This window comes from Pelophylax lessonae (assembly GCF_965119305.1).
Source record: "Pelophylax lessonae genome assembly, chromosome: 4".
NCBI lineage: Eukaryota > Metazoa > Chordata > Amphibia > Anura > Ranidae > Pelophylax > Pelophylax lessonae.
Window position 1 is genome coordinate 285,821,034 of NC_138771.1, and position 14,215 is coordinate 285,835,248.

The 14,215-nt window shown below is 45.2% G+C and overlaps 1 protein-coding gene across 1 annotated transcript in view; it reads left to right on the forward strand.

Annotated features, from left to right (window-relative positions):
- The window catches only part of SLC6A15 (solute carrier family 6 member 15), a 113,595-nt gene that overhangs the window by 40,962 nt on the left and 58,418 nt on the right, over window positions 1-14,215 (forward strand). Inside the window, exons 5-6 of the mRNA XM_082256980.1 lie at window positions 2,912-3,093; window positions 5,697-5,807. Coding sequence (XP_082113106.1) covers window positions 2,912-3,093; window positions 5,697-5,807 — 293 coding nt within the window. The remainder of the gene's footprint in view (window positions 1-2,911; window positions 3,094-5,696; window positions 5,808-14,215) is intronic.

The window sequence follows — 14,215 nt, forward strand, 5'->3', positions numbered from 1 at the left end:
AGTATGAAAACTCCTCCTACAAGCTTTAACAAGGCATTGATAGATGATTATTTAGCAGTTTATATTTACTAAAATTATTGCATTTCCATGTTCTGTGTACTGTGAGAGACCAGATATCGTGAATGCAGGGTCCTGGGCTTAGTTTAGGCCTCGGTGACAACATACTGATATATCCATATGAGAGGTAGTAATTTTCAGTGACCCTCGTGTTATCACTTCTAACCTAGGTGCTTCAGCATATATTATAATGAAAAGAGAAACCCCAATAACTTTTCAGCAAAGACGACCAAACATATGCTGGCACCAAGCATTCATCTGTGTTTTGTTGTCAAAGACAGCACTATAATGTTACACCATCCATTGTGCAAAGTCCAGCACTAGAGATAATCATATCAATTTACCTTGGCTTAGGATGCAAGTTGACTCAGACGCCCTGTGAAATCTTCAGTCAAGAAGAGTTGACGACAGATGCACAGGAGATGTCTTCAGTATATTTACTAGTCATGGCACTCCAATGTTTTCTCTGTGTGGCAAACAGCAGTTATTTCGCTGCTGTAAAGGCTTTTAGGCTTCAAGCACACTGACTTAAAAATCGCTGCTTTCTTTTTAGTTTTGTGCATCGCCTGTATAAGCAGCTCAATGCTATCCTATGTGCCCATGCACATTAGGACGATTAGAGGCATATTTTGAGCTTAACGTTTAAAGGCAGGAAAAAAAACTCTTCTGGTTTGTGTTTCTAATTGGAACTTTCTGGCAGGAAAAATGCTAAACTCTCCTCAGCTCACCTAAACTGTGTAAAAAACGCTCTTGAGCATTTTTTCTTCCAAGGGAACTAGTGTTTTTTTTTTTTTTTTTTTTAAGCCCAGTGTGCATGGAGCCTAAGGCTAGATACACACTATACAACTTTTGTTGTTAGATTCCCTTTAGATTCCCTTTAGATTTACCTTCAACTATTTAGTACAAGGGTCTGCCTGATTACATACAAATTGAAAGTGTTTAGGTTTGACCTCATATTATATGGTTTTGGTAAATCTAAAGGAAAAAATCTAAAGAAAGTTGTATAGTGTGTATCCAGCTTAAGGCTGTTAGGGCTATGAAACAAAATCTGGTCCTCCTCTGGGAGTAGATTCATTGTCTTTAGAGCTTCTGGCACAGCCTAACCAGCACTCTAAAATTAACCCTGTATACCTAACACAGTCTACCTAAGGCTGTAAAAAAATCCAGCTGATTTCTCAGCTATGAACTGGCAATACAGTTGACGTTTAACAATTAAAATGTATCTGTAGTAGGATTATAGAGTCATTTTGTGCAGGACTACTAAACCACAATGCTCAGCTGGGATAAAAAAAGCATAGACTATGCATCAAGTTCTGAGATCCAATACATCAGTTGATGTTGAAAAAATCTTTTGAGCTGATGAGGATTGCACAGTTAGATTGAAAATTACAGTAAATATTATTTTCCTGATCTGCTGCCCTCTCTTCTCTGGCAGCTTTTATCCACAGCTCTGATCCCAAGGAATGTATTGATCATGCTGACAGCTATCCTGCAACCTGTTTTTGATTTATACATATTTTATTTTAATGTGAACCTTGCCTTTCAAGCAAGGCCCATGTACAGTATTTAGTGTACCCCACTCCCCCACTTCAAACTGCTGCAAAAAAAATGGGAAACACCTGAGGGGGAAAGTGTTCCTTGACTTGTAAATTGCAAGGGGAGATATCACTATTTTTTCAACGAGAGCCCTGGTAAAGCTGAGTAGCCCAAATGATGATAATACAATGGAGTGCAGTAGCCTCCTCTCACGTGATTTCGGCTACTCTGCAATCCATGGGAATTTGCCAGTAGGATGGTCATTAGGGATGAGCTGAAGCTCCCTGGGTGCGGTTCAGACAGTGTTCTGTAAATTTCAAAGAGTTAGGATGCCAAATCTATTAAAATCAATGAGAGGTGCAAATGTCAAACAGAAAATGCCTGTTTTCTAGGCTTATAGGCAAAGGCTTGTGAAAGGGGTGGACACTGCCCTAGGGAACATGTACCAGTGCAAAACAAACCTTTACAAAATCCATTTGGCCGGGACCAGTAATATTCTAATTTGCCTGAAAATAACATTTCCCTTCTGGGTTCTATTTAAAAAAAAAAAGACCCCTCCAAAGGTTCCGCAAAATATTTGGGGAAGGGGTGGGGATAGTAGTGACATAATTGACCACATATTTTTATATGGCCATAATTGGTATTGGCATTGCTCAAATATGGCCAGTGACCATATCTGGGCAGTGATATCACTGCTCTCCCTGCCCTTTTGCTTATGTGACTGGGATTTCCAGCAATGGCAGCAGTTGCTAGGGATACAGCTTCCTTAGGAGCCATTGACAGTGGGAAGCTGTCATTTATAAAAGGGGTAGAAATACCACTTCTATATTTAATACTGTATACATGAACAAATATATCTGAGCATCTATATGAACAGGGGCCAAATAGACACAGTTCGTTCTGAACCTAATGCCTAATGGTGACGTCTCCCTCGTCTAGGTACAAGAAGGGGAACGATAACCACATTTACTAAATTTTTTCCCCTACAGATGATTTTCCCTTTTTTTCAACATTTTAAGATGGGGAAGAGGTATAAAAATAAGCAGACCTTGCCAGTTTGGTCCTCAGAGTGAGGTCGCTAGGGGGATTCCATATTAAAATTTTGCTATAGGGCCTCATGGTTTATAGTTCTGCCCTTAGTTAATAGGACATGTTAAAAACCCTCTATAAAAGTCTACAGAACACCCTAGTTGCAACTTACAGTATGTTTGTTGTGGTCATCTACACAGTCATTTGATGTTTATCAATACTTGAAGTTAAAAGTGACTTTACTTTCATATTAGCTGTTAATTTCACAAGTGCTTTATTCTTGTTTTAGTTGTTGAGCCAGAATGTGAGAAAAGTTCTGCAACTACTTATTACTGGTACAGAGAAGCTTTAAATATATCCGACTCAATCGCAGAAGGCGGAGGGCTGAACTGGAAAATGACTCTTTGTTTACTTGCTGCTTGGATATTTGTATGCCTTGCCATGATTAAAGGCATTCAGTCTTCTGGCAAGGTTAGTATATATTCACATTGTTAAAACATGCTAAGGATTATATATATATATATTACCAAACGTATTGGGACCCTTGCCTTTACAGGTGCATAATCCCAGTCTTAGTCAGTAGAGTTGAATATTGAGTTGGCCAACCTTTTGTAGCTATAACAGCTTCAACTCTTCTGGGAAGGCTGTCCACAAGGTTTAGTTTGAGTGTGTCTATAGGAATGTTTGATCATTCTTCCAGAAGTGCTCTTTATGAACCTGGCTTTGTGCACTGGTCCAAATCAGTTGATGGAGGGGGTATTATGGTGTGGGTTTGTTTTTAAGGGTTTGGGATTGGCCCAAAGTCCTAGTTAAGGGAACTACTAAGGCATCAGCATACCAGGACATGTTGGACAATGTCATGCTCCCAACTTTGTGGGAACAGTTTGGGAATGGCCCCTTCCTGTTCCAACATGGCTGCGCACCAATGCACAAACAAGGTCCATAAAGACATTGATGAGGGAATTTGTGGAGGATGGAGGAACTTGACTGGCCTACACAGAGTTCTGACCTCCACCCGATAGGACACCTTTGGGATGAATTAGAGAAGAGACTGTGAACCAGGCCTACTCGTCCACATCAGTGCCTGACCTCACAAATTCACTTTTGGAAGAATAGTCAAACATTCCCATAGACAAACTCCTAAACCTTGTGGACAGCCCTCCTAGAAGAGTTGCTGCAAAGGGTGGGTCAACTCAATATTGAACCCTATAGACTAAGACTGGGATGCCTCTAAAGTTCATGTACGTGCAAAGGCAGGCACCCCAATACTTCTGGTAATATAGTATATCTATATATATATATATATTGGGTAAAATATACAAGCTGCATGCTGCAATTTAAAGCTGAGGTTTTATCTGCTTACCTGTATATGTTTCTTTCTTCCTTCCCCTCTCAACAACATTGTACTGATATTATTAGGTAAAATATTTCTGTTTTTTATTACATGCTCTATTTTGGACCCAGTGGCATTATCACTAGGTCATTGTGCTTCTTTATGCAATGCAGGCAGATCAAGGGTGGTATGAGGGGCCAGTTGGGTGCTGTAGATAGATACCCTAAATCAGGAAGCTGTGTTAACTCTCACATGTAATGCTGAGCCTCCAGTGAATGAAAAAAAGGGGGAGGGGTCAGGCTCAATTCAGCAGGGAAGGAAAGAGCTAGATAATGCTGGGTGTCCCTCAGCCAGGAAATGAGGTAGACTCTCTCTTGCTGCAGCTTCTAATGCACCCTGTGAAAAGCTCAAAGTGTGCATTGGAATTGGAATGAGCAATGTCATTACAAGAGAAAAGCCTCCGTTTTTGTCGCCTGTTCAGTCACTTTTTTTTTTTTTTACGGACACGGATGACACTTGTGTCATCCGGTCCATATGTCCGCATATCATCCCATCCATTTGCGGATGATATACGGACATAATGTGTGTCTATGAGATTGCGGATGTCAGTGGATGACACCGCTGACATCCGATTTTGCGTCCTTTCTGTTTTTTAAACGGAAGAAAAATAGGGTTCTGTTCCGTTCCAAAAAACGGAACAGAACTAAAAGGACGCAAATCGGATGTCAGCAGATGGTCATCCGCTAACGTCTGCAATCTCATAGACATACATTATGTCCGTATATCACCCGCAAACGGATGGGGTGATATACGGACATACGGAACGCCCGTGTGAAAGAGGCCTAAGGCTGCAGTTCAGCTACATGTTTTCATAATGGTATGCTATTTGGGAAAGTAATATAAACAAGATCAAGCAATAAATATACCAAATTTACTTTGTTGACTGCTCTGCACTATGGGGAGATTTTTTCATTATAAGATCACTGCATTGTATATACAGTAAATTTAAAATCTAGCCACGTGAAAAGTTAATATTTGGAGCATGATAAATGCATTGCTTCTGATTGTAATAGGGATTAACATGTATTAAATATAAATTGGAATGGGGTCTCAATTGCAAAATGAAGTTCGTACATCATCATGAAATCACTTTATGCTGAACAAAGGTTTTATTTAAAAACTTCAAAAGCATGTCCATGAGGGAAATGGAAGAAATCCTGGAACACAAAATCTAAGTAAATTAAACTTAGACTTTAGCAACTGTTTTAATGTTGCAATTAGGGTTAGGGCAGTAAAACAGTTAAAGGAGTCACAATCCTTGTACAACCCTCTTTGTGTTTACCAAAACTATGTAATATAAGGGCCTACCTGAACTATCTAGTCCAGTGATGGCGAACCTTGGCACCCCAGATGTTTTGGAACTACATTTCCCATGATGCTCATGCACTCTGCAGTGTAGTTGAGCATCACGGGAAATGTAGTTCCAAAACATCTGGGAAGCCAAGGTTCACCATCACTGATCTAGTCTATTTGTACCCACTCACACAGGCCCTTGCACTTACAGAGCTTTTGGTAGATCTAAAGGAGATTGTACAATCAGATGTATTGTGTTGTGAGCTTATTAATGATAACCTATGAAGAAGCATGGGAATGTATATTTACCTATTGATCATTACTATACTCTCATACCTGTGAAATCTTGGCACATAGCTAGAGATTGTTCCATGTGTTTTTCCCCAAGGTCATGTACTTCAGCTCTCTTTTTCCATATGTGGTCCTCACCTGTTTCCTTGTGCGGGCTTTGCTTTTGAACGGCTCCGTTGATGGCATCCGCCACATGTTCACGCCAAAGGTAAGATTTGAGCCAACTAAGAAATTCAGTTTTAAATCAGAAATAAAAATGTTTTAGAACAATATACAGCAAAAGTATAAAATGTTGTGTTAAAGCGGAGTACCACCTGTTTCTGTGTTTATTAAAATTTAGCAGCTACAAAAAGTGTAGCTGTTGACTTTTAATAAACACACACTCGCATGTCCCACGATCCAGGGATGTGGATGCCCGAAGCCTCTCTCCTCTCCCCCTCCTCTCGGCGGTTTCCGCATCACTAGTGTGGGCACCTGGCTGTGACAGCTTGCGGCATCACACCTGGGTGCGTACTGCATATGCACAAGTTGAGCTGCGTGTCCTGAATGGCCAGGCAATCTGCTGGGACTGGTGATGTGTCCCAGAAGATTGCAGGGAGGGGGAAAGGAGAACTTCCGCTCAGGGTGCCGCGGCACCCTGAGCTGAAGTGAGAGCTGGGTACCTGTCAAAACTCTGCCCCCCCCCAAAAAAAAATACATGCCAAATGTGGCATGTCAGGGGGTTAGGAATACTTAAAGCAGAAGTTCCACTTTTGGGTGGAACTCCGCTTTAACACATTTTATAGTCATGTACATAGAAATAAACTGTCTAAAGATATGCCTTCCTATGAAATAATTAGTACCTATGTGATAGTATCTGCAAGTCAGTTACTAAATTTTCCTCTTACTGAAGTCAGAACTCTAAAACATATTTCTACTGGTCGTTATCAGAGGGCATTTTGCATTCTGCTTTTGGCTGTATTAATAATTTATTGTCAATGGCACCCTGTGTATTAACCCAATGCATGATTACTGTGCATTGTGGTGTGCTGCTTCAAAACAAATGGTGCAAATCTGGTTTTAGGGCTCATGCACACAAGATGTTTTTACAGCTGCTCTTAGGGGCATCTGACATTTTTTTTAACTGCCTCTAAACACCCCTCAATGTTAGCCTATGTGTCCATGTACACATAAACGTTTATAGGAGTTTGGAGGCATAAGCATTTAGGGGCAGTAGAAAAAAAAAAAAAAAAAACGACAACCTATACATTCAGAAGCAGAAGCTGTTGAGCTGCAAAAACACAAAAAGCGGCTAAATGCTGTAACAGGCTTTTTGCCGCCTTTAGCCGCTTCTGACGTTTTACAGGGAGGGTTTTTATTGTAAAAAATGCCAAAAAACACTTAACGCCATAAAATGGGCATAAACGCCCGTAAATTCTAGTCAAAAACGTGGCTAAAAGCAAGTTTTTACAGCTGCTTAGCAGCAGTGCTGGCGTGTTTTTCAAATGTCCTGTGTAGGGTTGAGCGGACACCTAGATGTCCGTGTTCGACGGGTTCGGCCGAACTTTAAAAAAAAGTCCGGGTCCGTGTCCCGGACTTTTACCGAACTTTTCCCGGACACCGAACCCCATTGAAGTCAATGGGGACCCGAACTTTAAGGCACTAAAATGGCTCTAAAACACCAAAGGAAAGGGCTAGAGTGCTGCAAATGGCAGCAAAACGTAATTAAGAGCATGGCAAGTGCTCTGCAAACAAATGTGGATAGGGAAATAACTTAAAACAACAAAAAAAAACAGAAAAATAAAACAATGTTCTTCTTCATCTCTGAAGGACGAGGCCCATATGGAGTAGGAGGGAGGTTGAGGTGGTGGTGGATGTGGCGGTGACATAGGCGTGCGCACAGGGTGTGCTGGGTGTGCCTGGGCACACCCTAATCACCTAGGGCACATAGCATTGCCAGTGAGGAGATGGGAAAGATCTCCCTGGGACCTGCTCTGCTCTATTTCTCCTTGCCTACAGGTACATGGCCCCGATACATTACTCTCCCTGCTGGCAAACACATGCATGTGTATTTCAACTTTGGGGTGCACACCTTAATGCAATAGGCTGCGCACACCTATGGGCGGTGTAGGTGGAAGCGGCGGTGGAGGAGGACCAGGGCCGGATTAACAGCATCATGGGCTTGGTGCTGAGGATTTTGAAGGGCCTTAAGGGCCGTGCCTTGCCATGCACCCAGAGGAGGAAGGGTGCAGCCATGCATGCCTAATTCAACATTAGATGCTGTCTCTGAAGCCCATAAACACATCCATGCATCGCCAACTGTCCCTCCTTGTCCGGCCTTCACGCTGTGTGGGGAGGTTCTGAGGGTGCTGCCTGGGGAAGCGAGCATAGAAGCCAGACTTCTGTGTTTACAAGTGACAGAAGAGCGGTAACAGTGAATATGGCCAACCCGGGGCCTATATAAAAGGTAGGGGCCTGGAGCTGCAGCTCCAATAGCCCCTACATTAATCTGGCCCTGAGGAGGAGGACGAGGTAGCCAACACTGCTTCTTTTCAAAAATTTTAAATGAGGGTACACCCCAAAAGAGTGAGAAAGAGCAAAAATGGAACAATGGGTGGGTAAGGTCGGTATCCATTGCTATTCTGCATAAGGTACGGAAAAGTCCCGTGGGATCCATGCCTGGTTCATTTTAATGAACGTGAGCTTGTCCACATTGTCTCTGGACAGGCGGCTGCGCTTGTCTGTTATAACGCCCCCAGCCGTGCTAAATACCCGTTCAGATAATACACTGGCTGCAGGGCACGCCAGCACCTCCAAGGCGTAAAGGGCAAGCTCAGGCCATGTGCCCAATTTGGAGACCCAGAAGTTGAAGGGGGCAGACCCGTCATTCACTACATGTAGGCGTGTGCACACATACTGCTCCACCATGTTGGTAAAATGCTGCCTCCTGCTAAGACGTTCCATCTGAGCTGCTGGTGCTGCTGTTTGTTGTGGCGTGCTGACAAAGCTTTTCCACATTTCGGCCATGCTAACCCTGCCTTCTGAGGTGCTGGCGGTGCCCTGGTTGCGTTGGCGACCTCCTCCTCCTCTGCCTTGTGCTTCCACTGTGGCCCCGCTGTCAGATGGGAATGCCAGCAGCATGGCGTCTACCAGCGTGCGCTTGTACTCGCGCATCTTGCGATCGCGCTCCAGTGAGTGAATTAAGGACGGTACGTTGTCCTTGTAACGGGGATCCAGCAGCGTGGCCACCCAGTAATCAGCACAAGTTAGAATGTGGGCAACTCGGCGGTCGTTGTGGAGACACTGCAGCATGTAATCGCTCATGTGTGCCAGGCTGCCCAGAGGCAACGAAAGGCTGTCCTCTGTGGGAGGTGTATCGTCCGTGTCCTCTGTATCCCCCCAGCCACGCACCAGTGATGGCCATGAGCTGGCCTGGGTGCCACCCTGCTGTGAACATGGTTCCATCTCCTCCTCCAGCTCCTCCTCCTCCTCATCCTCCTCATCCTCCAGAACTGTGCCCCTGCTGGACAATTGCGTCCCTGGCGTTTGCGTGTGCAGGAACCCACCCTCGGAGCCCCTTGCGAATGACTGCCCTGAAAGCCTTGGAAATGTTACCTCTTCATCCTCCTCCTCCTCCTCATCCTGTGCCACATCCTCTTCCATCATCGCCCGAATTGTTTTTTCAAGAAGGCATAGAAGTGGGATAGTTAAGCTGAGAACGGCATCATTGCCACTGGCCATGTTGGTGGAGTACTCAAAACAGCGCAACAAGGCACACAGGTCTCGCATGGAGGCCCAGTTATTGGTGGTGAAGTGGTGCTGTTCCGCAGAGCGACTCACGCGTGCGTGCTGCAGCTGAAACTCCACTATGGCCTGCTGCTGCTCGCACAGTCTTTCCAGCATGTGCAAGGTGGAGTTCCACCTTGTGGGCACGTCACATATGAGGCGGTGAGCGGGAAGGCCGAAGTTACGCTGCAGCGCTGCCAGGCGAGCAGCAGCAGGGTGAGAACGCCGAAAGTGCGCACAAACGGCCCGCACTTTCTGCAGCAGCTCTGACATATCGGGGTAGTTTTTAAGGAACCTCTGCACCACCAAATTCAGCACATGCGCCAGGCAAGGGATGTGCGTCAAACCGGCTAGGCCCAGAGCTGCTATGAGATTTCGCCCGTTATCGCACACCACCAGGCCGGGCTTGAGGCTCGCTGGCAGCAACCACTCATTTGTCTGCTGTTCCATGCTCCTCCACAACTCCTGCGCGGTGTGTGGTTTGTCCCCCAAACAGGCAAGTTGTAAAACTGCCTGCTGTCGTTTACCCCTGGCCGTGCTGAAGTTGGTGGTGAAGGTGTTACGCTGTCCGGATGAGGAGGCGGTAGAGGATGAGGAAGCGGAGTAGGAGGAGTTAGGAACAGGAGGCAAACTGAAGCGCCCTGCAATCCTCGGTGGTGGAAGGACATGCGCCAAATTGCTATCCGCCTCAGGCCCATCCGCCACTGCATTTACCCAGTGTGCCGTTAGGGAGATATAACGCCCCTGACCGTGCTTACTGGTCCACGTATCCGTAGTTAGGTGGACCTTGGCACAGATGGCGTTGCGCAGTGCACACCTGATATTTTCCCCCACTTGGTTGTGCAGGGAAGGGATGGCTTGCCTGGAAAAGTAGTGGCGGCTGGGCACGACGTACTGTGGGACAGCCACCGACATAAGGTTTTTAAAACTGTGCGTCTCCACCAGACGGAATGACAGCATTTCAAAGGCCAATAATTTTGAAATGCTGGCATTCAGGGCCAGGGATCGCGGGTGGGTAGGGGGGTACTTCCTCTTCCTCTCAAGTGTTTGGGAGATGGAAAGCTGAACGCTTCCACGGGACATTGTGGAGATGGTTGTTGGTGACCCAGGTGGTGGTGTTGCTGACAGATCGTCTGTTTGCGGGGTGGCAGGTGCCGGTATCACTACAGATGTGGCTGGAGCGGCCGAGACTGCAGCAGAAGAGGAAGCAGGATGAGCCAGAGACGTTTCTTGGTTTTGAAGGTGTGTACTCCACTGCAGCTCGTGCTTTGCACTTAGATGCCTGATCATGCAGGTTGTGCTCAGGTTGAGAAGGTTTATGCCTCGCTTCAAGCTCTGATTGCACAGGGTGCAAACCACTCGTGTCCTGTCATCAGCACATTTTCTAAAGAACTTCCACGCTAGAGAACTCCTTTGAGCTGACTTTGGTGCGCTCGTTCCCTTGCTGCGTTGGGCAGTAGCGGGCGTAGTGTCTAGGGCACGGCCGCTCCGCTTCTGCACCCTGCTCCCTCTTCTGCTGTGCTGGTGGCTCTGTGCGACCACCGCCTCTTCCTCCAAACTACTCAGGTCACCTGCATGACGTTCATTCCATGTGGGGTCGAGGACCTCATCGTCCTCCACATCATCTTCCACCCAGTCTTCACCCCTGCCCTCCTTGTCGGTCTCCACAATGCTGAACGCCGCAGCAGTTGGCACCTGCGTTTCGTCATCATCGGAGACGTGCTGCGATGATCCTTGCATGTACTCATCTTGAGAAATAAGTGGTTGGGCATCGCTGCACTCAATCTCTTCCACTTCTGGGGCAGGGCTAGGTGGATGGCCCTGGGAAACCCTGCTGACAGAGTCCTCAAAAAGAATAAGAGACTGCTGTATGGCTTGGGGCTCAGACTGCTGGCCTGATTTGCAAGGGGGTGAGGTGAAAGACGGTTGGACATTGGCTGCAGGTGCCAACTCTGACCTTTCTGCAGTAGACTGGGTGGGAGACAATGTGAAGGAACTGGAGGCACTGTCAGCAGCAAACCAATCTACTATCGCCTCAACTTGTTCTGGCCTCATCACTTCTAGGGGCGTTTGATGCCCTACCAAATACTGATGCAGGTTCTGTCGCCTACTCACACTTGAGGAAGGTGTTTCACTTGTGCGTGTAGCTGGCACAGATCGACCACGTCCTCTCCTTGCAACAGGAGCTCTACCAGCAGCACCACGACCCAGGCCACGGCCCTTATTTGACGGTCTCCTCATATTTCTGTAATTTAAGATCTTGCCCTAGAAAGGTTTTTATTGAATAGCGGAATAGGAAATATGATCCAAAAAAGTGTATGTATCTCGCACGTACAAAACCACACTAGGCCCCAATTACTATTGTTTCTACCCCTAAAAGGATGGATGAGGAGTAGGAGGAGTATGGAACAGACAGCACCCTCAAATCTTCAGAAGTATGAGATGAACCCCAAAAACTTGGAAAGGTGGATCTCACACGTACCGACACAGACTATCCCGCAATTCAATTGATCCTCAAAGGTTTTTATTGAATAGCGGAATAGGAAATATGATCAAAAAAAGTGTATGTATCTCGCACGTACACAACCACACTAGGCCCCAATTACTATTGTTTGTACCCCTAAAAGGATGGATGAGGAGTAGGAGGAGGAGTATGGAACAGGCAGCACCCTCAAATCTTCAGAAGTATGAGATGAACCCCAAAAACTTGGAAAGGTGGATCTCACACGTACCGACACAGACTATCCCGCAATTCAATTGATCCTCAAAGGTTTTTATTGAATAGCGGAATAGGAAATATGATCAAAAAAAGTGTATGTATCTCGCACGTACACAACCACACTAGGCCCCAATTACTATTGTTTGTACCCCTAAAAGGATGGATGAGGAGTAGGAGGAGGAGTATGGAACAGGCAGCACCCTCAAATCTTCAGAAGTATGAGATGAACCCCAAAAACTTGGAAAGGTGGATCTCACACGTACCGACACAGACTATCCCGCAATTCAATTGATCCTCAAAGGTTTTTATTGAATAGCGGAATAGGAAATATGATCAAAAAAAGTGTATGTATCTCGCACGTACACAACCACACTAGGCCCCAATTACTATTGTTTGTACCCCTAAAAGGATGGTTGAGCAGTAGGAGCAGGAGTATGGAACAGGCAGCACCCTCAAATCTTCAGAAGTATGAGATGAACCCCAACAACTTGGAAAGGTGGATCTCACACGTACCGACACAGACTATCTCGCAATTGAATTGATCCCCAAAGGTTTTAATTGAATAGCGGAATAGAAAATATGATCAAAAAGAAAGTGTATGTATCTCGCACGTACACCACCACACTAGGCCCCAACTACTATTGTTTGTACCCCTAAAAGGATGGTTGAGCAGTAGGAGGAGGAGTATGGAACAGGCAGCACCCTCAAATCTTCAGTAGTATGAGATGAACCCCAAAAACTTGGAAAGGTGGATCTCTCTCACACGTACCAACACAGACTATCCCCCAATTTAACTGATCCCCAAAGGTTTTTGATTAAATAGCGGAATAGAAAATATGATCCAAAAAAAGTGTATGTATATCACACGTACACAACCACACTAGGCCCCAATTACTATTGTTTGTACCCCTAAAAGGCTAGATGAGGAGTAGGGGGAGTATGGAACAGGCAGCACCCTCAAACCTTCAGAAGTATGAGATGAACCCCAACAACTTGGAAAGGTGGATCTCTCTCACACGTACCAACACAGACTATCCCCCAATTTAACTGATCCCCAAAGGTTTTTGATTAAATAGCGGAATAGAAAATATGATCCAAAAAAAGTGTATGTATATCACACGTACACAACCACACTAGGCCCCAATTACTATTGTTTGTACCCCTAAAAGGCTAGATGAGGAGTAGGGGGGGTATGGAACAGGCAGCACCCTCAAACCTTCAGAAGTATGAGATGAACCCCAACAACTTGGAAAGGTGGATCTCTCTCACACGTACCAACACAGACTATCCCCCAATTTAACTGATCCCCAAAGGTTTTTGATTAAATAGCGGAATAGAAAATATGATCCAAAAAAAGTGTATGTATATCACACGTACACAACCACACTAGGCCCCAATTACTATTGTTTGTACCCCTAAAAGGCTAGATGAGGAGTAGGGGGGGTATGGAACAGGCAGCACCCTCAAACCTTCAGAAGTATGAGATGAACCCCAACAACTTGGAAAGGTGGATCTCTCTCACACGTACCAACACAGACTATCCCCCAATTTAACTGATCCCCAAAGGTTTTTGATTAAATAGCGGAATAGAAAATATGATCCAAAAAAAGTGTATGTATATCACACGTACACAACCACACTAGGCCCCAATTACTATTGTTTGTACCCCTAAAAGGCTAGATGAGGAGTAGGGGGGGTATGGAACAGGCAGCACCCTCAAACCTTCAGAAGTATGAGATGAACCCCAACAACTTGGAAAGGTGGATCTCTCTCACACGTACCAACACAGACTATCCCCCAATTTAACTGATCCCCAAAGGTTTTTGATTAAATAGCGGAATAGAAAATATGATCCAAAAAAAGTGTATGTATATCACACGTACACAACCACACTAGGCCCCAATTACTATTGTTTGTACCCCTAAAAGGCTAGATGAGGAGTAGGGGGGGTATGGAACAGGCAGCACCCTCAAACCTTCAGAAGTATGAGATGAACCCCAACAACTTGGAAAGGTGGATCTCTCTCACACGTACCAACACAGACTATCCCCCAATTTAACTGATCCCCAAAGGTTTTTGATTAAATAGCGGAATAGAAAATATGATCCAAAAAAAGTGTATGTATATCACAC